The sequence below is a fragment of the Neoarius graeffei genome, chromosome 12, assembly GCF_027579695.1.
Source record: "Neoarius graeffei isolate fNeoGra1 chromosome 12, fNeoGra1.pri, whole genome shotgun sequence".
NCBI lineage: Eukaryota > Metazoa > Chordata > Actinopteri > Siluriformes > Ariidae > Neoarius > Neoarius graeffei.
In genome coordinates, this window is record NC_083580.1 from 20,884,724 (window position 1) to 20,910,512 (window position 25,789).

The 25,789-nt window shown below is 42.9% G+C and overlaps 1 protein-coding gene and 1 long non-coding RNA gene across 4 annotated transcripts in view; one reads left to right on the forward strand and one right to left on the reverse strand.

Moving 5' to 3' along the window:
• The window catches only part of ptpra (protein tyrosine phosphatase receptor type A), a 159,652-nt gene extending 151,036 nt beyond the window's left edge, over nt 1-8,616 (forward strand). For both annotated transcript variants that reach the window (XM_060935650.1, XM_060935651.1), the window contains 3 exons: nt 2,642-2,793; nt 5,294-5,429; nt 8,093-8,616. In XM_060935650.1, the coding sequence (XP_060791633.1) occupies nt 2,642-2,793; nt 5,294-5,429; nt 8,093-8,167 (363 nt within the window). In that variant the 3' untranslated portion in view covers nt 8,168-8,616. The remainder of the gene's footprint in view (nt 1-2,641; nt 2,794-5,293; nt 5,430-8,092) is intronic.
• Nucleotides 8,617-15,307: 6,691 nt separating this feature from the next.
• LOC132894883 (uncharacterized) overlaps nt 15,308-25,789 on the reverse strand; it is a 40,936-nt gene continuing 30,454 nt past the window's right edge. For both annotated transcript variants that reach the window (XR_009655685.1, XR_009655684.1), the window contains 3 exons: nt 23,129-23,229; nt 17,976-18,099; nt 15,308-15,594 (listed from right to left, as the gene is read on the reverse strand). This is a non-coding gene — a long non-coding RNA (uncharacterized LOC132894883). The remainder of the gene's footprint in view (nt 15,595-17,975; nt 18,100-23,128; nt 23,230-25,789) is intronic.

Genomic DNA, 25,789 nt, shown 5'->3' on the forward strand with positions numbered 1-25,789 from the left:
TGCAGCTAAACGTTTCCGGTAACTGTTGATCAGTCCTGCACACCGGCTTGGAGGAATTTTAGCCCATTCTTCCGTACAGAACAGCTTCAACTCTGGGATGTTGGTGGGTTTCCTCACATGAACTGCTTGCTTCAGGTCCTTCCACAACATTTTGATTGGATTAAAGTCAGGACTTTGACTTGGCCATTTCAAAACATTAACTTTATTCTTCTTTAACCATTCTTTGGTAGAACGACTTGTGTGCTTAGGGTCGTTGTCTTGCTGCATGACCCACCTTCTCTTGAGATTCAGTTCAAGGACAGATGTCCTGACATTTTCCTTTAGAATTCTCTGGTATAATTCAGAATTCATTGTTCCATCCATGAAGGCAAGCTGTCCTGGCCCAGATGCAGCAAAACAGGCCCAAACCATGAAACTACCACCACCATGTTTCACAGATGGGATAAGGTTCTTATGCTGGAATGCAGTGTTTTCCTTTCTCCAAACATAACGCTTCTCATTTAAACCAGAAAGTTCTATTTTCGTCTCATCCATCCAAAAACATTTTTCCAATAGCCTTCTAGCTTGTCCACATGATCTTTAGCAAACTGCAGATGAGTAGCAATGTTCTTTTTGGAGAGCAGTGGCATTCTCCTTGCAACCCTGCCATGCACACCATTGTTGTTCAGTGTTCTCCTGATGGTGGACTCATGAACATTAACATTAGCCAATGTGAGAGAAGCCTTCAGTTGCTTAGAAGTTACCCTGGGGTCCTTTGTGACCTCGCCGACTATTACATGCCTTGCTCTTGGAGTGATCTTTGTTGGTCAACCACTCCTGGGGAGGGTAACAATGGTCTTGAATTTCCTCCGTTTGTACACAATCTGTCTGACTGTGGATTGGTGGAGTCCAAACTCTTTAGAGATGGTTTTGTAACCTTTTCCAGCCTGATGAGCATCAACAACGCTTTTTCTGAGGTCCTCAGAAATCTCCTTTGTTCATGCCATGATACACTTCCACAAACATGTGTTGTGAAGATCAGACTTTGATAGATCCCTGTTCTTTAAATAAAACAGGGTGCCCACTCACACCTGATTGTCATCCCACTGATTGAAAACACCTGACTCTAATTTCACCTTCAAATTAACTGCTAATCCTAGAGGTTCACATACTTTTGCCACTCACAGATATGTAATATTGGATCATTTTCCTCAATAAATAAATGACCAAGTATAATATTTTTGTCTCATTTGTTTAACTGGGTTCTCTTTATCTACTTTTAGGACTTGTGTGAAAATCTGATGATGTTTTAGGTCATATTTATGCAGAAATATAGAAAATTCTAAAGGATTCACAAACTTTCAAGCACCACTGTATTTGGATGTCCTGACGTCAACCCGGGAAAACGTAGGGGGCACCAGCGACCACTCGTAGCGATGAAAAGCACAAATGCGCACGCGCGCCTGAAGCCAGCCAATCAGAATTGCCGTTACAAATCCGGAAGAAAAACCCAAAACAGTGATCACAGGAGAGGCGAGGATGCTGGGTAATACATCTTGTTTATTGTAATGTACTCGCTCGAAAATCATTTTTGTGCTTAAAGAAGCCGACCATAGATGTGCCTGAACAGGCCTAACTCACTAAAATATTTCTGCCCGAGCGTTTTGGTGGGGCAAATCAGGCATTCGGGCAATGCCTGGCGTTGAGGCTTGATGCTACAATGGAGCATCCTACAGTGAAAGCCAAACCGTAAATCCATGTGCATGGTTCTGCACAACTTTGATTGTCAACGATCTGGTATTTTTCCCAAACATAGCTACTGTATGTGTTGCCCTGCTCTACATGGATCTTTGCAGATGAATATATGTTGTGTATACATATGAATGTGTGCCAGAGTTCTAGCTCATTTTCATCACCCTGTAGAGCTTATTTTCTTTTGATTTTTAAAATGTTTTAGTTTTGACTCTATTTGAAAATAAGAACCTGCTTTAAAATTTTTTGCCTAAGACATGTTCTTAGGTAAAGCCTAGGTCACAACCGGACGTACGATTTTTTGGCCGTGCGATTTTTGGCGTTTCCCAAATCGCTGCGTTTTTTTTGTTCGTGGAGAAAGACGCACGTTGGCCGTAAGTTTGTCTTGCAACCTGAAAAAAAACGTAAGCGCCTGTAGAGTTTGTTTGACATGACAAAGAACCTCTGTGGCTGGTCTGCGGCCAGTCTACGGCTTGAAAATCAGCACGTCATACGCGCGCCCTCCGTGCGTTTCTTGCGTTTTTTGCACGTAGACCGGCCGTAGGAGCACGTACGGCTGGTTGTGACCGAGGCATAAAGGGGTCTAAATGGACCATCCTTAGCCGAACAGGTTCTTAAAGTCCAGGTTCTTTTACGCGGGTTTTTACTGTTCTTTGTCTTGTTCCGATCTGATGTTCGATTTTGCTCACTGGTATTGACGGATGATTATCTGTTAAAATAATCTTACATTTTAATTATGCATATTTACTTTAATATTGGCATGCTCAACAATATTGTGGTAGTAAACACACACGTACTGTACTTGATCAGGCTGTTTCTTGGATTCAGATTAGCACCACAATGTCCTGTGGAAAGTATGTTAACGTGTGTTTGTGTCTCTTGCTCGCTCTCTCTCTCTGTCTGTGCACAGGAGAATAAATCTCGTGCTGTGCGTCAGTTCCATTTTCACGGCTGGCCTGAGGTGGGGATCCCTGCCGACGGTAAAGGCATGATCAACATCATCGCTGCCGTGCAGAAGCAGCAGCAGCAGTCTGGAAACCATCCGATCACAGTGCACTGCAGGTGAACCATGCCCTCTCTACTCCACTAATCCACAAACGAAGGTGGAGCCTGAACCACACACACTGCTACCATAGGAACGCTGTTACCATTGAGCTACACTAACTGATTATGTACACCAAAGAGAAGAAACAGTTGTGACTGCACCACTTTGGGAAAACATTGACCCCACTCGTCAGTGGAACACTAACTAAAGATGCACGGTTAAGAGACAGAGATTTTTCAACCTTTATCATGCATCAGCGTCAGCTTTTTGATGACAGGATGTTTGTGCTGTTGCTAGACATTGTGGTTGAGGCCCATTTCTCAGTCATGTGTCTGATACACTTGTTTAAGAGACTGAGAGATTTTTCAGCTCAGTTTGTGTTGCTCAACGTCAGCATCAGCGTCAAGGTTTTGACCACAGGATGGTTTTGCTGTTGCTAGACATTGTGGTTGAGGCCCATTTCTCAGTCATGTGTCTGATACACTTGTTTAAGAGACTGAGAGATTTTTCAGCTCAGTTTGTGTTACTCAACCTTTTATCATGCATCAGCGTCAAGGTTTTAACCACAGGATGTGTTTGCTGTTGCTAGACGTTATGGTTGAGGCCCATTTCTCAGTCATGTGTCTGATACACTTGTACCAGGTCCACACACACTACGTTCTCAGTGTAATGGCTGTGCTGATGGTGTTCCAGTAACCACATATCTGGTCAGTGGTGGTCATTTGATATTTTCCTTTCCCTATTCAGTAATCAGTAATTACACTTCTGTGTGGTAGGAATAAAAAAAAAAGGGCAGTGAGTGTAGGTAGTATATGGTAGGTGAGGCTCATAAACTGAATAAGTCCATGTACATGACTAAGTCTAAACAAAGTGTATTTATGTACAACCCCGATTCCAAAAAAGTTGGGACAAAGTACAAATTGTAAATAAAAACGGAATGCAATAATTTACAAATCTCAAAAACTGATATTGTATTCACAATAGAACATAGACAACATATCAAATGTCGAAAGTGAGACATTTTGAAATTTCATGCCAAATATTGGCTCATTTGAAATTTCATGACAGCAACACATCTCAAAAAAGTTGGGACAGGGGCAATAAGAGGCTGGAAAAGTTGAAGGTACAAAAAAGGAACAGCTGAAGGACCAAATTGCAACTCATTAGGTCAATTGGCAATAGGTCATTAACATGACTGGGTATAAAAAGAGCATCTTGGAGTGGCAGTGGCTCTCAGAAGTAAAAATGGGAAGAGGATCACCAATCCCCCTAATTCTGCGCCGACAAATAGTGGAGCAATATCAGAAAGGAGTTCGACAGTGTAAAATTGCAAAGAGTTTGAACATATCATCATCTACAGTGCATAATATCATCAAAAGATTCAGAGAATCTGGAAGAATCTCTGTGCGTAAGGGTCAAGGCCGGAAAACCATACTGGGTGCCCGTGATCTTCGGGCCCTTAGACGGCACTGCATCACATACAGGCATGCTTCTGTATTGAAAATCACAAAATGGGCTCAGGAATATTTCCAGAGAACATTATCTGTGAACACAATTCACCGTGCCATCCACCGTTGCCAGCTAAAACTCTATAGTTCAAAGAAGAAGCCGTATCTAAACATGATCCAGAAGCGCAGACGTCTTCTCTGGGCCAAGGCTCATTTAAAATGGACTGTGGCAAAGTGGAAAACTGTTCTGTGGTCAGACGAATCAAAATGTGAAGTTCTTTATGGAAATCAGGGACGCCGTGTCATTCGGACTAAAGAGGAGAAGGACGACCCAAGTTGTTATCAGCACTCAGTTCAGAAGCCTGTACCTCTGATGGTATGGGGTTGTATTAGTGCGTGTGTCATGGGCAGCTTACACATCTGGAAAGACACCACCAATGCTGAAAGGTATATCCAGGTTCTAGAGCAACATATGCTCCCATCCAGACGACGTCTCTTTCAGGGAAGACCTTGCATTTTCCAACATGACAATGCCAAACCGCATACTGCATCAATTACAGAATCATGGCTGCGTAGAAGAAGGGTCCGGGTACTGAACTGGCCAGCCTGCAGTCCAGATCTTTCACCCATAGAAAACATTTGGCGCATCATAAAATGGAAGATACGACAAAAAAGACCTAAGACAGTTGAGCAACTAGAATCCTACATTAGACAAGAATGGGTTAACATTCCTATCCCTAAACTTGAGCAACTTGTCTCCTCAGTCCCCAGACGTTTACAGACTGTTGTAAAGAGAAAAGGGGATGTCTCACAGTGGTAAACATGGCCTTGTCCCAACTTTTTTGAGATGTGTTGTCATTTAAAATCACCTAATTTTTCTCTTTAAATGATACATTTTCTCAGTTTAAACATTTGATATGTCATCTATGTTCTATTCTGAATAAAATATGGAATTTTGAAACTTCCACATCATTGCATTCCGTTTTTATTTACAATTTGTACTTTGTCCCAACTTTTTTGAAATCGGGGTTGTATAACATAAAAATGTGTGCGCATCTGTTTTTCTCAGCGCCGGCGCAGGTCGTACGGGCACATTTTGCGCTTTGAGCACGGTTCTGGAGCGTGTGAAGGCAGAGGGTATCCTAGACGTCTTTCAGACAGTGAAGAGCCTGCGACTGCAGAGACCACACATGGTGCAGACACTGGTGAGTGCACACACACGCGCGCGCGCACACACAGAGACTCGCAGGGCCACTGTCTGCTTCTCTTTTTCTTATCCATCTTATCCATTTGAACCCTTATGTTCTGTTCAGGTAACAATGATCTCTTTTAAAGTTCTGTCTAAAAGATGATTTCTTTCCCATAAGAATAATAATCATCTTTCGGCTGCTCCCGTTAAGGGTCACCACAGCGGATCTGTTCTGCATATTTGATTTGGCATAGGTTTTGCACTGGATGGCCTTCCTGACACAACCCTCCCCAATCTATCAGTGGCTGGGCATTTTTACCTAATGTTTTTGAACTGTGAGAGGAAACTAGAGCACCCTGAAGAAACCCATGCAAACACCACACAGAAAAGCCCCCGTTGGCTATGAGGTTTGAACCTGGAACCTTCTTGCTGTGAGGTGACCATGCTAACCACTGCACCATCATACCGCCCATCTTTCCCATAAAAATGATTTCCCATTTAACAAATGTAGGAAATAATTTATTATTACAGGAGGCTGGTCTTTGTAATTATAAAATAGAGCGGATTCCAGTTACCCAAATATGGTAGATGTTTTTGGGTTTCCGTTTTGATTCATTTAACTTCTTTTGTTAATTACTGAGAGTAGACATCCGTATGGACAAATTGTAAATTCATGGGCAAGTAAAGGCGCCCATTTCCATGTTTTGGTTTCCCCGAAACATAACTGACAAGGTTAAAGAGTGGTATCTGACACGACAAAACACATGCTGAGCTAGTTTGCTAGTTAATTGCTAGGTTTCGTGTGACGTCACATCCACCTCATTAGTTATTCAAAACTTTAGCTGGTGGTCTACCAAAGCTCAGTCGACAAAGCGTTTGTATGGAGAAGGTGCATTGCTTGTATGAAAAACGCCTTACGCTTGCGTTGTTTTAGGTTGTTCGAATCAATCAAATTGTGAAACTGATCAGTTTCTTCAGGGTTCCCCGCGAACTAATAAAAAAGGGTGAATGAACACAGGATTTCACAAAAAGACGTTGAGAAAGGCGGCTTTTGAACCCCTCACTGAAATCGAAGGGAGCAGAGTCGAAGCATGCTCGAGTTTGCAGTAATCACTTGGCGAAAGGTTTGTATTTCCCTCTCAGCTGTGTCGCTAGCGTTTTCAAAGTACTTTTCTTGCTATGTGTTATTTTATGGTACTTTTTTTAGTCCCGAAGCGCTAAAGTCCCCGACTGTTTCTTTGTTTACTCCTCACAAAGTCCATATGCATGAAGGTCACGACAAAATTCTTCCCCAGCCGTACAGTTACAATGCGCCATGATCACTTCTCCGTCTTGTTTAACTAAGATCCAGGTCTTTAAAGGGGTTTCTGATGATCTTTGTGAATGATTTAGCTGAGAGATAAGCGCCAACCAAGTGAGAATCAAGTGAACTGTTTGTTTACACTTCAACTTGCAGCGCTTCGTTGTAAAGACGCGAATGAAAAGCTTTATGTAAAAAAAAAAAATCATACTTACACAGGCAAAAACAATCCAGGATTCATTCGGTAGCGACTTGACACCGAGGTCCTTTACCCAGCCACATACAAAAAAGTTGTAAGCCTCCATACTCTTCCACGCTTTCATCTGTTTTGCGGTGGAGAAGGACGTCTGCAACACCAGATAGTTCGAGATGTCGGGTAACTCGACTGAAGGGTAGTTTTCGAGATCGTATGACAAATCCTTCTTTCCCAGACTGTAGGGGTCGATTCCATTGCACACAGCAATCTTCTGAATATATCTAAAGCGAGCAGTGGCTTCTAGATTACGAGCGTACTCTGATTATCGCTAGTTGTTTGCACTATGACAGCTGTTTAGACCACCAGCTTCCAGTAAAACTGCTAAGAAAAGTCATGTGACTGAAACCCAGCAATAGCCTAAAGGAAATGAACAGGTTTGATTTTGATGCAATTTGAATAAAGTTTCTAATGTAGCCATATCATTCACGGCCTTGACCAAAAGTCAGCGTCACTGCCCAAACTTTCAGCTGAGATGTGATGAAGACTGCACAGCACCGTAAAGCATGTTATGTTTCAACATGGGTATGAACCAAATTAAATACAAAATTTTATCGTTTTCTGCTTGTTCAATCTACTCATCCAACAGGCAACTCGAAGTCTATTAAAAAAAAATTTTTTTAAATCCCAGACATCGTCATCTTGTTTATTTGTTGTGTACATGTACACACGCGGCGGCACGGTGGTGTAGTGGTTAGCGTTGTCGCCTCACAGCAAGAAGGTCCGGGTTCGAGCCCCGTGGCCGACGAGGGCCTTTCTGTGTGGAGTTTGCATGTTCTCCCCGTGTCCGCGTGGGTTTCCTCCGGGTGCTCCGGTTTCCCCCACAGTCCAAAGACATGCAGATTAGGTTAACTAGTGACTCTAAATTGACCGTAGGTGTGAATGTGAGTGTGAATGGTTGTCTGTGTCTATGTGTCAGCCCTGTGATGACCTGGCGACTTGTCCAGGGTGTACCCTGCCTTTCGCCCGTAGTCAGCTGGGATAGGCTCCAGCTTGCCTGCAACCCTGTAGAACAGGATAAAGCGGCTAGAGATGATGAGATGAAATGAGATGTACACATGCTTGTATGAAGCAGACTGTCTGGCGATGGCTGGCTGATTTTTTCTCACTGTCTGTCTCAATGCAGGAGCAGTATGAATTTTGCTACAAAGTGGTCCAGGAATACATCGATGCCTTTTCCGACTATGCCAACTTTAAGTAGGGACCCTACTGAGCGGGCGACGTCCTCCATCCTCAGCCTCTCTCTCACACACATACAGTTACACACCAAGCTCAGCACTGGACTGGCTGCAGTCACAGAAAAGGGAACAAGGACCGAGGAGGACAAGCGGGGTGGCATTTTTGTCAGAAGAGGACAAAAAAAAGATGCCTTCTTGAGTATTTTGTAATTTTGTGTATTGTCTTGTTAATATGTTCGTCTTTATTTTTTCCAGTGTAAATACACTTCCCCGATCGTTTTTGTTTTTAGATGCAAGTTTTAGAGTGACCTTTTTTTTTTTCCTAACGTAGTTTACAGGTCTATGAATATAAACATACTTATACGACTCTGAATTGGTTTTGAGTTAAACAGCTGGACCATGGGGTGAAATCATTCCCCCTCTCCCCTTTTTCTCTTTGTGCAGCTGAGTGATAAAGACCTGACCACTCAAACCTGTTTCACTTTTGCTTGCAGCCATATTTGTGGCTCACTTACATAACACAAAAACACAGCCTTTTGCATTTTCTTCACATATACGGTGCATTGATCTGTTCTATGCTGGAGAAACCAGGGTGATTTTTACTCCTCCTCCTTCAAAAAAAAAAAAAGCAGCAGTGTATTGGACGAGGTAGATCCCAGTTCCTCACGGAGGACCGTTTCAGAACCAACAAACTGCGTGATTTAAGAAAAACATTGAAACTGTTTTGGACACTGTTACAGTGTCTGGGCGCCACGTTCTTTTAGCACAATTGCGTTTTAGTTGTTCTTATAAATATGTTTGGGCTCTGAGAGAGTGGCTCGTATGGTTCTCAAAAATGTTTCAACAGGTGCTTCTTTTCTTATAAAACAAAATGGCACAAAATCATTGCTGTCATCATTGACAAGAGACAGGACACTGCTTTCAGACAAAAGCTGTGTCAAAATTGGTTCTTGAAAGTGTGATCACAGAATGTATGTAGAATATTTCCCCCATCATACTTCTCGCAGCAAAGCTTAAGAAAGGCGGGATTAGTCCTGAAAGGTTGTTCAGTCACTCTCGGGGTGTTTACAAGCTTAATACGTTGCCAAATGTATACCACATGATCATTTCTAATAATGAGGGTGAATAAATACTCCCTGAAAATGACTGATAAGAAAAGAAAGCTAGTTGTTTCTGATTAGCATGGTCCTATTTGTGGAGCTAGCAAAGACTGAATGGGACGGGTCATTGTCCTATTGTATTCTTCTGTCTGGCTATTCGTACTTTATTTCATTATTAGCACTTTTTTTTTTTTTTAGTGAAGCAGTCCTTTAACACTCCACTGAGCCAGTCAAATGGAAAACTACCAAGAATCTATCTCTCTGTCTCATTTACATGGCTTTTGAGGTTCAAGAGGAAAGTGAAAACACTTGATCAAGGCAAACTAAACTGTGCAACATTTGCCTAGTTATAGCAAAATGGGGTTTGCTTCGTTTTACTTTCCTCTTTCTAAGGGGTCAAAGGTCACTGTTGAGAAACCACAAATAAACCAGTACCCCAAACGCCATGGCCAGCCATACACATAATTTATTAGATGTCCACAGAACACTTCCACCGTGACTTTCCAGTGTTTTTAAGTGAATTGTCAGCTAGCTTCAGTCCGATTTTGAGTGAATGTTTGAAATTAGCGCTGTACCTAAACTCCATGGGCGTCCGAGTCAGAGCCTGCACACTGCTGATTGAGGAAATGAGCCCTGAGATATCACTCGTCTCTGATACGTCAATCTGGATTAATTTTTTTTCTTAATTAAAAAATAAAAATAGTCAAATTTCCTTATGTAAAGGAAGTCTGGCGGGTTCTGTTTTTGCTTTAAAAATTTTCAGGTTAATTTATCCATCTGTAGTGCATGTGTGATAGCAAGATATTCCACTCACCTGAGGTATGAACAGAAAACCTGTTCATTCGTATAGTATTTAAAAATATAATGTAAGGGCAGTTGTGCCTATACAACCTGGAGTTAACTCTACAAATCTCACTCACTCACTACAGGTGAGGCAGCTTGAAAAACGCTGGAGGATTTCTTTTTTTCTCCCTTTCTTTCTTAATGAGAAACACTGTGCCAATACACACACTGAGCAAAGTAACCCCACCCAAACCTTCTACCCACTGTTGGCAAGCTCCGCCCCTTTAGTCCCGCCTTCTCGGAGGTGCGGATCACTGAGCAAGTGCCTATGTAGTAACTTCACTGCAATATGTGCGTGTTTGCTATATGCTGAATGAGCTCTGGACTCAGCTCTTCATGGTTTTTCTAACTTCTCAGTGGTGAAATTTTGGACTTGATGCTTTTTCAGGAATTCTTCTTTTAAGCTGATGTGTGTTGAATCTCTGAAAATTGGTTTCTTGGACTTTTTTTTTTTTTTTCTTCTGCTCTTGTCCGAGGCCCCACATAAAATCAGAAATGATTTCTTAACAGTTGGCTGTTGAACTATTCACACACCATCAAACAATACTGACTTTCAAATTCTAGTTAGTTCTATCTGGGGGTTTCCCAGTGTCCCTGAGAACCCACCGTGGAATATTCCAATACTTTTGGAAAACAACATCCTGTTGATCTTCGGTTCGGAATGTTGCGTCAGTCTGTGGAAGAGGATAAAACCTGCAAGAAGAGAAACAAACACAGGATAAAGCGAGAATGAGAGATCCCTCTTGCACTGTCTTTTCGTGTCCTTGCTTTTCACACGTGATGCTCTTCGTCCATTCATCCATTCCAAGTGTCTTCACCCCTCCACCCTTTTCTAGTTCCGTCTCATTGACTGGGTCACATTGTAAATTTGACCCCCATTTTAACTTGAGACTTTTTCTTCCTCCCCCACCTTGTGTACGTCATCCTTTTGCTTTCATAATCCTGAATGTTCCCATCTGTACATAACGTTATTTATAGTTCATTCCTTTCTGCTGCCTTGCTTATTTTTTTTATTCTTATACATTTGTATGATAAACTGTACTTGGACCATTTTTTTTTTTGAAAGTATTAGAATTTTTTTCCCTTTGTTTTAAAGTTTGGTATTATCATTATTATTGTCTTAAAATCTTATTTTTAATTTGCATCTGTTTTTTTATAGTGTTATTCAAAATTTTGAATGTGTATATAATTATATATATATATAAATAATATTAAAAAGGGGCGGCACGGTGGTGTAGTGGTTAGCGCTGTCGCCTCACAGCAAGAAGGTCCTGGGTTCGAGCCCCGGGGCCGGCGAGGGCCTTTCTGTGTGGAGTTTGCATGTTCTCCCCGTGTCCGCGTGGGTTTCCTCCGGGTGCTCCGGTTTCCCCCACAGTCCAAAGACATGCAGGTTAGGTTAACTGGTGACTCTAAATTGACCGTAGGTGTGAATGTGAGTGTGAATGGTTGTCTGTGTCTATGTGTCAGCCCTGTGATGACCTGGCGACTTGTCCAGGGTGTACCCCGCCTTTCGCCCGTAGTCAGCTGGGATAGGCTCCAGCTTGCCTGCGACCCTGTAGAAGGATAAAGCGGCTAGAGATAATGAGATGAGATGAGATATTAAAAAGTTATCTATAGTTATATAATGCTAAATGGCCTTTCTAAGCAAAGAACTGTTCCAACCTAATAATAAAAATGCTTGAGATTTTATCACTGGTTTGAGTCTGAGTGGACTGAGTTTGTGTAATTGTGTATGTTTCTAAGTTTATAATTTAAATAAAGTTGATCAGTAGTCATTTTCTTTATCTCTGTAATTAATTTGTACTCCACTAAAACTTTTTATTTTATAAAACACAGATTCCACTTTGACCGTATTTGTTTTTTGTTTTTTTTCATAATCTCAGGCTTTTAGAAGGGAAAAAAAAAGATTATTGGTTTGGTCTAATTTTTTGTAAGATCCAGCTTGTCCCTATGTTCCAGGACACTAATCCATACCTGATTAAGATGTCAGGAATCTGCATCTGCTGCCACCATAATGAGGGAACAGCACTGTTTTTTAATGAAGCAAATCCTTAACTATTTTAAAATACACATTATTCCATAATGAGTAAATAATGCTAACGTTGGGCAGCACGGTGGTGTAGTGGTTAGCGCTGTCGCCTCGCAGCAAGAACGTCCGGGTTCAAGTCCCGTGGCAGGCGAGGGCCTTTCTGTGTGGAGTTTGCATGTTCTCCCCGTGTCCGCGTGGGTTTCCTCCGGGTGCTCCGGTTTCCCCCACAGTCCAAAGACATGCAGGTTAGGTTAACTGGTGACTCTAAATTGACTGTAGGTGTGAATGTGAGTGTGAATGGTTGTCTGTGTCTATGTGTCAGCCCTGTGATGACCTGGCGACTTGTCCAGGGTGTACTCCGCCTTTCGCCTGTAGTCAGCTGGGATAGGCTCCAGCTTGCCTGCGACCCTGTAGAACAGGATAAAGCGGCTAGAGATAATGAGATGAGATGAGATGCTGTGTAAAGTTCAAGTATTTTGTTGTTAGGAGTAAACTGGGAATGCCAGCATGTTCTCATGATTGCAAGATTGTCAAGTCAACTGCTCTGTGTGTGTTCACTGCTTCAGATGGGTTAAACGTAGAGGAGGAATTTCACTGTGTGCTTAAGTCTGTGCTTGAGTGTACGTGTGACCAAATTTAAAGGCTGCTTCTTCTTCAAGTGCAGTCATGTGGCAACAGTGTATGGAGAATTATAAATAATTAAAGCAATATCCCAACTTTTTTAATCTCTTCTATCTGTAATATAATGTATGCACAATTACCAAGACGTCCCTGTAGTGAGAGAAAAAAAATCGTAGTTCTACACATTTCTTAAGAAATTTGCCAAAATATTATTAAACATTTAAATTAAGCCTTAAATCAGTATCTTTCATCCTTTTAAGACTATGATTCTCAAATAGGGGTGCAGCTGTGGAAATTTCAACCTGTTATAATATTCCTTATTATAACACGCATTTTAGGTATTTTCCTTCCACGCATTTTAGGTATTAGCCTGTGTGACAGGTTTAATATAAACCACAATATCTGAATTATTATTATTATTATTATTATTATTATTGAGAAATAGGAGTACTTTTACAGAGAGAAGAATTAGTGTTCATTCTTGAGCAACATTACCCCAACATAATGTTTTTGCATGATGGTGCATGGATACCATGGCCATTTGTGAAAGCGTACGGTAAGTAACTGGAATGTTTTAATGTTTGATTGCAATATAAATCTTTTACTATATTGCTATAATAAAATGTATTATATTCCTCATCAAAAAAAATCTCGTGCAGGGATTAGCCAAGGATGGCTCACGTGATATAAAATAGTTCCACCATTCATTAAGTATCTCATGATGTCAAAAAAAAATGGATAAGGCACGAGTCAGTCATGGTATATCCTGGATATACCATGAACTAATGTCACAATTTCAAGCTACATGGCCGACTCGAGTCACAGCTGTGGCTCCATGAGCATTTCTATGTATATAGATCTCCGCATCATGATCATGCCTATTGATTTGATTTTTTTCCCCCAGATTTATTTCTAATTCTTTGTAGTTAACACTTTTAGTTTGGAATTTTTTGATGAGGGATATAAATCAAATATACCATGCACTGAGAGGCTCTGGGAATTATGGATTCTCTTCGGTGACTGGGGTAGTACTATTTTCTTCAGGGCTGCACCCCTCACAAAATAGTACTATGCCAGTTACCTCAGAAAATCCATAATATCAACCGGAGCCTCTCAGTTCATGGTATATTTGATTATTATATCCCTCATCAAGGGGCGGCACGGTGGTGTAGTGGTTAGCGCTGTCGCCTCACAGCAAGAAGGTCCGGGTTCGAGCCCCGTGGCCGGCGAGGGCCTTTCTGTGTGGAGTTTGCATGTTCTCCCCGGGTGCTTCGGTTTCCCCCACAGTCCAAAGACATGCAGGTTAGGTTAACTGGTGACTCTAAATTGACCGTAGGTGTGAGTGTGAATGGTTGTCTGTGTCTATGTGTCAGCCCTGTGATGACCTGGCGACTTGTCCAGGGTGTACCCCGCCTTTCGCCCATAGTCAGCTGGGATAGGCTCCAGCTTGCCTGCGACCCTGTAGAACAGGATAAAGCGGCTAGAGATAATGAGATGAGATGAGATCCCTCATCAAAAAATTCCTGTGCAGGGATTGGCCAAGGATGGTTCACGTGACCTAAAATAATTTCACCATTGATTAAGTAATGTCCAGTTGTAGTCAGAAGTTTACATACAGTGACGTGAATGTCGTCTTGGATATGAACGTCATGGCAATATTTGGGCTTTCAATGATTTCTCTGAACTGTTCATTTTCTGTGGCAAAATGATTGTACAACATATTTCTTTCATAGAAAAAAAACCCCATTAATTTGGTGCAGAAGTTTTAATTTATTTTGGGTTTTTTGAAATCGGTACAGGGTCAAAATTTACATACATTCACTTAGATTATTCATTCAGAGGTGCTGAGACTTCCAAAATATCTCTTATCTTGCCGAGGCCCCTTAACTTCCTGTTAATGATTATGATTATAATAATGATTAGGTTCTGGGTTCACGCCTACTGGTCGACTGGGGCCTTTCTGTGTGGAGTTTCCTCCAACAGTCCAAAAACATGCTGATTAGGTCAACTGGTTACTCCAAGTTGCCCATATGCATGAATGTGGGTATGAATGGAATCGCTCTCTGTCGCTGTGTGTGTTAGAACTGCAATAGACTTTTCATTTTACTTGGTTGTACGGTGTTTTTTCACATGTCCGATAACTTGCTGCTGTAACACAATTTTCCAGCTTGGGATCAATAAAGTACATCTATCTGTCTACCGTATCTATCTTGTATCCCTTCTGTTGCTCAGGAGACAAAATGGTGATTCTCTTTTAAGGATCATTTAAGTATTCCTTTTGTCACAGTTCTTTCTCCTAATTTTGCCTTAGGAGAAATAAAAGAAGCAAAAGATGAGACATAGCAATGAGACAAGTAGGAGTCACAAGAGAGATATTAGTTTGAGAAGCAGGAGAAATAGGGGAGGTCTCTTGTATGTTTGAGTGTACAGTAGTCTCATTTACAACTTGTTTCTCCTTAGGAGAAATAATACAGCAAATGAGGAGACATTGCAATGAGAAACTGTTGAGAAGGAGGAGTTACACTTGAGACATCAGGTTGAGGATCAGAAAAATAGGGCACTCCATAGCATTTCGTTTCAAACTTTTATTTTATAAAACAAAGCAAACCAGTTTCACTTAAAACATGGACTTTAAGCAATGGGAGCTTGCACACTTGCACTTTAAAATGGACTTCAAGCAATGGGACTCAATGCCATGTTAATGCCTTGATATGTTCTTTTTACAATGACAATTAAAGCCTATCTATAAATCAAACAACATGGACAAATAAACTAATAACATAAACAAACTGAACTTGCGCCATACTGTACACAGTGGTAGATGCAAGCGTGGGCTGGTCAATCTGCGTCTTCTATCCTGGTGGTGGAATCAGCCACAGGGAGGAGGGAGAGAAAAGCAGAAAAAAGAGAACATTGTTAGTTTATGAGCCACTCAAAAATGCAAAGTAAGACATTTGTCTGACAGTCAGCTTCATCCAATAGTGTAAGAGAGGAAATAGAGAAGCGTGTCTAATTTCTGGAAGTACTGAAGTTGTGCAAGTGAAGAATGGGGGACGTGATAGCTACCACTCACGTTTGCTAAATGTTGCCCCATTGCAAAACAGATTTTATTAATAATAATAATAATAATAATAAGTTAAATTTATATAGCGCCTTTCAAGAGGCCCAAGGACGCTTTACAATTATAGACAAGGGAAAAAATAAATTAATAAAAAGTAAAAAGTCCACCAAGTAGGGGTCAGGATGTAATTTCCGTGGTGTAGCAGCCACAGTCCCACCAAAAGGTGCACGAAAACAAGTCCCACATCTCCAGCACCGCCGCCGTGACGCCGCCAGCAACATCGCTCGAACACTATGCCATGGATCCACAAAGCGAGCACAGAAGCTCCGCCACGCAGAGCGCTGGTGTGTCCCAAACCGCCTGCACAGCCGCCGCGACACCACCGAGCAACATCGCTCGGAACATCACGCCAAGCACTAAAGGACAGAGCGCTGGACAACCATGATGTAAAATGAGCAACAGGCTCACTGCAGTCCATAGCTGGGAGCACAGGCATCACCCACAGCGAACCAAGGCCTGGAGGGAACCGACGCCCAAAACTGGGTCTGGAGCTACACCACAACCGGCGGACAAAACACTCAAACAAACCTCAAACTACACAAACACACAGAAAATAAATAAATAGAAAATAGAAAAAGAAAGAAAATAAAAATAAAATAAATTTAAAAAGCTCTGGTGAGAAGCGGCAGCCAGAACGCGCACGACGTACTCTCAACCAGAAACGGAAACGAAAAAAAAAAAACTTATTGATACACTTGTCAAGCTTAAACAAGTTTGTTAAATTCCCTCACCTCATCTAGTGAGTAAACTGTATTGTCAGGCTAGGATTAACCCCTGTCCAGCTTAACACTAGGCAAAACCTTGTTTTGGTTGGACTAAGCCTATTCAGTGTAAAAAAAATTAGGCATCTGAAAATAATTTAGTTCTGAGTCCTGATTTCAAAAAAGTAATTTGGGCATTTTTTTAATGTCATCTGGGAGCTGGCTCCAGAGTCAGAACGCATAACAACTAAATGCAGCTTCACTTTGTTTAGTTCTGTTAGTGGTTTCAACAGGAACATTTCTCCTGTGATCTGTGAGGCTTAAGTTATGAGTATTGCTGGACCATGTCACACAGTCCCATTGAAGGGCAAATCTAGTGTAAACTGATCCATAGCCCTGTTGTTTGAGCTCACCAGGCACTGTCCAAAGGAAAAAGAACAATAAAATTTGGCATAACCTAGACTGAGTTATGGACAGGGAAATAAAGCTGACCCAATAGGGCAAAGAGCCTTCGGTTTCTTTGCCCCATTAGGTCAGCTATAACAGAGCTATTCCAGAGCCATACAGAAATACTTCTATATGTCTCTGAGCTATACTTCGCTGTCCATAACTCAGACTTGGCTGTGCCACATTTTCTTGTTCTTTTTCCTATGGACAGCACACAGTGATGGATCAGTTTACACTGGATTTGTCCTTTAAGTGATTTGTAACATTTTTAGCCTAGAAATCTAGACGCCCCCAGCGGCAGCAAATGTAATTTGCAGCCAGGGACAGTCTAGCAACTCTTCATTGGGGCTGCGAGCTGAAACCCCAAAACTGGCTGGGCCAATCACATCGTGAAGAGCTGAATCGGAAGGCGGGCATAATGACAGAGATGCGATGGTTTCGTGTTAGAAATAAACAGTAGAAGAATTCTCTGCTACTTGAAAACAAAGATGATGTTGCGAATTGTGGGATGAGGTTCATCTCGCGTACAAATGGTTAGTATGTTTTAGCGATAAAGTAGATAGGCTATTCAACAAATAATCTGAACTGAATGATGTTGGAAATAGCCTACGCTACAATCAAAGCTACAACAAACTACTTGGATGTTAGTTTATGGGGTCTGGGGTGAGGCTACATTACAGCAGTGACATCGCTCTAAGTCACCTTCTTCGTTGCTCTGATTGGTTGTAGCGCTATCCTACTGCGTGTAGAGGGATTTGAAAGACAACCGTTTATCCCGCCCTTCCCGCCAATGGTGCGTCCCCAGACCCAACATCTTGATGTGGGTTTGTGCGGTGCCAGGCTAACACATTTTGACATTAACTGTATAAACGTTGAATAATTTTAGTGCAATAGAGGCCTACCCTTAAAAGAGCCCACCAATAAAGCCTACCACAATTGGAAATAATTCAAAATAAAAGAGAAAATTACCCCAGCTTCATGGATTTTTTGGAACCTCCGGCCCTCGTTTGACATTTATTAACAAAAGCCTTCTTGACTTTTGAAGATTCCACAGCTGTCCATCCGCTGAGCGTTCCGCAGTGCATAATGTAGGCTGCAGATAAAAGGCAAAATCAATCTATCAGTGTAGTAATAATAGCTCTGAAACTGACAGTTCCGGTCATTGATTTTGATTGGCTGAAATGTGTTCCTTTCTGTTGTAATTCCTGGCTAACCTTACACAAGGTTACACATTCTTGCGTACACATCCCTACGCAAGGAATTGTAAAAAATTAAGTCGTTACAAGCTGTGGCCAATGTTCCACTTACTACTGTGTGACAATCTACATTATTGGTGTAAGGAATGGTTATTTTTAAATAAATCACTTTAATTTTAACTTGATGTGTCTTTATTGAATAAAACCATCAACATATGTTGTAACAGTTACAGAAAACCAATAAGCCACCTGAGGCCATGGGCTATACTGTATTTACAGTGGCTAAGGGGGTCTAACTGCACTCCGCTGCACATCGTACCAAACTATACCCCTTAGCTAGCTTGACAAACCAGACGATAACATCAAAATGTATGGTCTGGCTACAACCGATAGACCAGGCTCAATTCAAGGTGTGGAATCAGCGGTTGTCTTTCAAACTGCCTCTGCATGCAATAGTAGCCTGATATGCTACCACTAGAGTACGTCCAGGCGACTCTCTAGAAAGATAGAACGATATGATTGGTCCGACCAAACTTGGGAGAACAGCTACTGAGGCCCTATGGTTTGTTTCTTGATGTACCTGCATAGCAAATCCATTTGCTACTGCTAGGGTACGTCTAGATTTCTAGGCTACCCCTTAGCCATTGTAAATACAGTATAAATCACCGCCCCTTGTGGCTAATTGCTTAAATACATGATGAAAGAATATTATAGAAATTAATAGAACAATTTATTTACTACCCCTCCTAGAACTGCCACCTTATTGTGGTGGAGGGGTTTGTGTGCTTGAATGATCCTAGGAGCTATGTTGTCGGGGGCATTACGCCCCTGTTAGGGTCTCCCAAGGCAGACAGGTCCTAGGTGACAGGCCAGACCAAGAGCAGTTCACCAAAACCCTTATGGAGAATAATTGATCAAAGACCGTGACGTCGCCCGGTATGGCGCAGCTGGGGCCCCACCCTGGAGCCAGGCCCGGGGTTGGGGCTCATATGCGAGCACTTGGTGGCCGGGCCTTTGCCCACGGGGCCCGGCCGGGCTCAGCCCGAATCCGTGATGTGGGCCCGACCTCCTGTGGGTTCACCACCCACAGAGGTAGCCGTAGGGGGCCGGTGCAGTGTGGATTGGGAGGCAGTCGAACGCAGGGGCCTCGATGACCTGATCCCCGAACACAGCGGCTAGCTGTTGGGACATGGAATGTCACTTCGCTGGGGGGGAAAGAGCCTGAGCTTGTGTGGGAGGTTGAGAGGTACCGGCTCGAGATAGTCGGGCTCACCTCCACGCACAGCTTGGGCTCTGGAACCCAGCTCCTCGAGAGGGGCTGGACTCTCCACTTCTCTGGAGTTGCCCATGGTGAGCGGCGGCGGGCTGGTGTAGGCTTGCTTATAGCTCCCCAGCTCAGCCGCCATGTGTTGGAGTTTACCCCAGTGAATGAGAGGGTCACCTCTCTGCGCCTTCGGATTGGAGAGAGGGCTCTTGCTGTTGTTTGTGCCTACGGTCCGAATAGCAGTATAGAGTATCCGGCCTTCTTGGAGTCCCTAGGAGAGGTACTGAGAGGTGCTCAAACTGGGGACTTCATTGTTCTACTGGGGGACTCCAATGCTCATGTGGGCAATGACAGTGACACCTGGAGAGGCGTGGTTGGGAGGAACGGCCTCCCCGATCTGAACCCGAGTGGTGTTTTGTGATTGGACTTCTGTGCTAGTCATGGTTTGTCCATAACGAACACCATGTTCAAGCATAGGGGTGTCCATAAGTGCACGTGGCACCAGAACACCTTAGGTCGGAGGTTGATGATCGACTTTGTTGTCATTTCGTCTTATCTCCGGCCCTATGTCTTGGACACTCGGGTGAAGAGAGGGGCTGAACTGTCAACTGATCACCACCTGGTAGTGAGTTGGATCCACTGGCGGAGGAGGAAGCCGGACAGACCTGGCAGGCCCAAACGTATGGTGAGGGTCTGCTGGGAACGTCTGGCCGAGCACTCTGTTGGGGAGGTCTATAACTCTCACCTCCGGGAGAGCTTCTCCCAGCTTCCAAAGGAGGCAGGGAACATTGAGTCTGAGTGGACCATGTTCTCTACCTCCATTGTAGACGCAGCTGTTTGGAGCTGTGGCCGCAAGGTCTCCGGTGCATGTTGTGGCGGCAATCCCCGAACCCGGTGGTGGACACCAGAAGTAAGGGATGCCGTCAAGCTGAAGAAGGAGTCCTATCAGGCCATGTTGACCTCCGGGACTCCTGAGGCAGCTGACAGGTATCGGCAGGCCAGGCGTGCCGCAGCTCGGGCAGTTGTGGAGGCAAAAACTCAGAACTGGGAGGAGTTCAGGGAGGCCATGGAGAAGGACTATCGGTCGGCCTCAAAGAAATTCTGGCAAACCGTCCGGCGTCTCAGGAGGGGAAAGCAGTACTCTGCCAACACTGTTTACAGTGCGGGTGGGGAGCTGTTGACCTCGACTGGGGACATTGTCGGGCGGTGGAAGGAATACTTTGAGGATCTCCTCAATCCCACCGTCACGTCCTCCATTGAGGAAGCGGAGGCTGATGACTCAGAGGTGGACTCGTCCATTACCCAAGCCGAAGTCACTGAGGTGGTTTGCAAGCTCCTCGGTGGCAAGGCACCAGGGGTGGATGAGATCTGCCCTGACTATCTCAAGTCTCTGGATGTTGTGGGGCTGTCTTGGCTGACACGCCTCTGCAACATCGCGTGGTGGTCGGGGACAGTGCCTCTGGAGTGGCAGACTGGGGTGGTGGTCCCTCTTTTTAAGAAAGGGGACCAGAGAGTGTGCTCCAATTATAGGGTAATCACACTTCTCAGCCTCCCAGGGAAGGTTTACTCCAGGGTACTGGAGAGGAGAATTCGGCCAATAGTAAAACCTCAGATCCAGGAGGAACAATGCGTTTTTTGTCCTGGTCGCGGAACACTGGACCAGCTCTATACCCTTCATAGGGTGCTCGAGGGTTCATGGGAGTTTGCCCAACCAGTCCACATGTGCTTTGTGGATCTGGAGAAGCATTTGACCGTGTCCCTCATGGTATTCTGTGGGGGGTGCTTCGGGAGTATGGGGTACGGGGCTCTTTGCTAAGGGCTGTCCGGTCCCTGTACAAACGGAGCAGGAGTCTGGTTCGCATTGCCGGCAGTAGGTCAGACATGTTCCCAGTGCATGTTGGACTCTGGCAGGGCTGCCCTTTGTCACCAGTTCTGTTCATAATTTTTATGGACAGAATTTCTAGGTGCAGCCAGGGGCCGGAAGGAATCCTGTTTGGGAACCACAGGATTTCATCTCTGCTTTTTGCGGATGATGTTGTCCCGTTGGCTTCTTCAAACCAGGACCTTCAGCATGCACTGGGGCGGTTTGCAGCCGAGTGTGAAGCGGCTGGGATGAGAATCAGCACCTCCAAGTCCGAGGCCATGGTTCTCGACTGGAAAAGGGTGGCTTGCCCTCTCCAGGTTGGTGGAGAAGTCCTGCCTCAAGTGGAGGAGTTTAAGTATCTCGGGATCTTGTTCACGAGTGAGGGAAGGATAGAGCGTGAAGTCAACAGGGGGATCGGTGCAGCCTCCGCAGTGATGTGGTCGCTTTACCGGTCCGTTGTGGTGAAGAAGGAGCTGAGCCAAAAGGTGAAGCTCTCGATTTACCGGTCGATCTACGTTCCGACTCTCACCTATGGTCATGAGCTTTGGGTAATGACCGAAAGAACAAGATTGCGGATACAAGCGGCCGAAATGAGTTTCCTTTGCAGGGTGGCTGGGCACTCCCTTAGAGATACAGTGAGAAGCACAGTCACTCGGGAGGAACTCGGAGTAGAGCCGCTGCTCCTCCACATCGAGAGGAATCAGCTGAGGTGGCTCGGGCATCTCTTTCGGATGCCTCCTGGACGCCTCCCTGGGGAGGTGTTCCAGGCATGTCCCCCCGGGAGGAGGCCCCGGGGAAGACCCAGGACACGCTGGAGGGACTATGTCTCTCGGCTGGCCTGGGAACGCCTCGGTGTTCTTCCCGAGGAGCTGGCCGAGGTGTCTGGGGAAAGGGAAGTTTGGGCTTCCATGCTCAGACTGCTGCCTCCATGACCCGGCCCCGGATAAGCGGAAGAAGACGAGACGAGAATTTACTTACTAAGTATTCCACTGACTTTTTCATGGTCCAAGACTTTGTAATGTAAATGTAAAATTCAAATAGAGTAAAACAGTGTACACCTATTAGTAAAGTTATCCCTCCCAAACATATAACAGTTCATATGCCATCAAGGGCTGAGACTGTGCAAGATTAAACTAGGCACATCAGCTGGTTTCTCACTGTAGATCTTTGCATTCTCAATTTTCCAAGTTTGCTACTGAAGTCTGACTGTTCAAATTCAGGCAAACCCTCCAGTGCACATGATGTGTGGTATGAAATTGTGATGCCTTTCCAGCGCAATTCCAAAAAGGAATACATGTCTGGCTCGGGGCTACGCTGGACAGGGCATTATATATAAAGCTGGGCATATGGCCACCCTTGTTGACAAAAACTGCAGATGATAAACGCGATAACAGATGGTAATTCCACAGTGAATAAATGCCAGACAACCGATTTGCTAATGTCTAGCCCTCAAATTACTGATAAAGGTAGAAGTATGGTCATATTAGTTCATTTACATTTAGATTGCTGATGTTATTATCGAGCTAGCTAGGCCATTCACAAGGCGTGTGCAGCAGCTAACCATTCTGCCCGACTTTTTGTGCTACAAATTCAATTAATTACAAAGAAATGTTAACTGGTAAGTTATTCATGACTGCAGATGCCGACTTGCCTATTTCTCGATCCCTTGACTGCATCAAGGCTAGCTACTTCCTAGTTTACCTGGGTTGAAAGAGTGCCCTTTCACTCCTGTTACAATATGCTGCAAGTTAACGGTTAAACAAAAGTGAGAACATATTGTGGGAAATAATATACTTACTATTTTGGTCCACCGCTGTTTGTTCAGCAATTTGGTCTGATAGTCTATGGTAGTCTTCCAATTTTTTAGGAGGCTGCCGGCTTCTTTTCGGTGGCATTGAGCTGTAAACCAGTGGCAATAACATTAGCTTCGTCATCTTGACTGACATAATACCAAAGTCATTTTGAAATTCTGTGCATTTTGGCTACAGCATGGCTTAACACCAATGGCATTCAAAACATACAGACCAAAGCTGTATCTAGGGCTTTGATAGAGACTAATATAAGCTAGCAACGTTAAATTGTCTAGCTTTAGACAAGCTGCACTACGGAAGCGTATTGCTGCCACACTCAAAAAAAAAAGGCTTAATATCAAGTAATTACGTGAAAACTTTGTTATAACAATATCTTATCACGTTTTTACAATATATTTATCATGTAATAACACATCACGTAATTTCATGATACAAAATCATCATGTTATAACATGAAATTATCACGTTATTTCATGATATTTTCATGTAATAACGTGAAAACACCTTATCAAGAAATAATGTGAAAGTATGTTTTAACGCAGGGGTGGGGAATTATTTTTTCCATGGGGCCACATGAGAAACAGAAAATTTTGTGGAGGGCCAGACCAAAAGGCTGAACTAAATTCTGCATAATATTAATTGTATTTCTTTATATAAAGAAGTAAATAACATTGCTTTTACAAGCTGCTAAGACTGGTAAGAGTATGGAAAAAACAAGGTTGCCTTACAAAAAATGTCATTTATTCAATCAGATTTCCCAAAACAATGGTTAACAAAATGTGACCGTTTGTACCATTTTTTTTTCAGTCACATTCACCCCAAAACACAATAAAGACATCACAATATTGTCTTTCTACTCCAAATATCAAGCAAGATACATCATATTATAATGATGCCGTGTCGATTCTGTGTAGGTATCAGATCTACAGATCGGCTCGGGCTCCGGTGCCTGCTGGTGATGTCACACTGTGTGATTGGATGGACCGTTTGAAGGATGACGTACAAGTTTGTGGTTGGTCTGGACAAATTACGGAAGTAGTTATCGCGGGATTAGGTTTCGTGGGATTTCATGTCATGTTCATGTCACGCGCATTGCGTTTTTGTTGAACACAACTTCAAAATAAAAGCAATGCACATTCAGTCCATGCATGAAGTAAAATTAGAAAATACGTTTATTTTGTAACTTTTAATTAACCTTACGCGGGCCGGTCAGAATGAACCAAAGGGCCGGATGCGGCCTGCGGGCCGTAAAATGCCCAGGTCTGGTTTAACGTCATAGGCTAGACCAGGGGTTTTCAATGTGTGGGAGAGTCAGCCCCCCCTCAGAGAGCAAATAAACAACAGCGTCCCCCCCTTACAATTTTTATTGTTGCTATACTTAATGTTCCATTCGTATTTAAAAAAATGGTTGTTGTACACATTTTTATTTTTTTTATTTTAAACATATGAGCTTTTTTAAAACCTCTCTTTTACACATTTTAAACATCTGTGCTTTTTGAAACCTCTTTTTTACACATTTTAAAACATCTGCGCTTTTTAAAACATCTTTTTTACACATTTTAAACATCCGTGCTTTTTAAAACCTCTTTTTTACACATTTTAAACATCTGTGCTTTTTAAAACATCTTTTTTACACATTTTAAACATCTGTGCTTTTTTTAAAACCTCTTTTTAACACATTTTAAACATCTGTGCTTTTTTTAAAACCTCTTTTTTACACATTTTAAACATCTGCGCTTTTTAAAACCTCTTTTTTTACACATTTTAAACATCTGCGCTTTTTAAAACCTCTTTTTTACACATTTTAAACATCTGCGCTTTTTAAAACCTCTTTTTTTACACACTTTAAACATCTGCGTTTTTTTAAAACCTCTTTTTTGCACATTTTAAACATCTGCGCTTTTTAAAACCTCTTTTTTTACACATTTTAAACATCTGCGCTTTTTAAAACCTCTTTTTTTACACATTTTAAACATCTGCGCTTTTTAAAACCTCTTTTTTTACACATTTTAAACATCTGCGCTTTTTAAAACCTCTTTTTTACACATTTTAAACATCTGTGCTTTTTAAAAACTCTTTTTTTTTTTACACATTTTAAACATCTGTGCTTTTTTTTTAAAACATCTTGTTTTACACATTTTAAACATCTCATAGCATTGTTAGCTAGCACCTCTTGGCAGACAACACACTGTGGCAGTGGAGCATCTTCAGATCCAGTCCATGAAAATCCAAACTTTAAATAATCATGGTCATACTTCCTTCTTTTTTTGCTTGGCCCAGACTCTGTCTCCTGACTCACTGTAGCTTTAGGTACTAAAAATTGATCCATTTTGTCTCTGGCAAAGGCTAGCTGAAGTTCGCTAAATGTCCGCAATAGTAACTTATTCTGGTTTATTTTTCCTCACGTTGCGCCCCCCTGAAGAACTCTGGCACCCCCTAGGGAAGGTGCGCCCCACACTTTGAAAAGCCCTGGGCTAGGCTACTTCCATTAAAAGCAGCCATCCTAGCCTCACCTACTGTATAACTTTGGTCGAGCAAAAACACCGAGCAAAAACATGGCTGAATCCTGAATGACTCAGTTTTGTATAAATAGGGGACTACATAGGCGGCAAAATGTAGTGTTTTTCCTGCCATGGAAGTGCACTTGT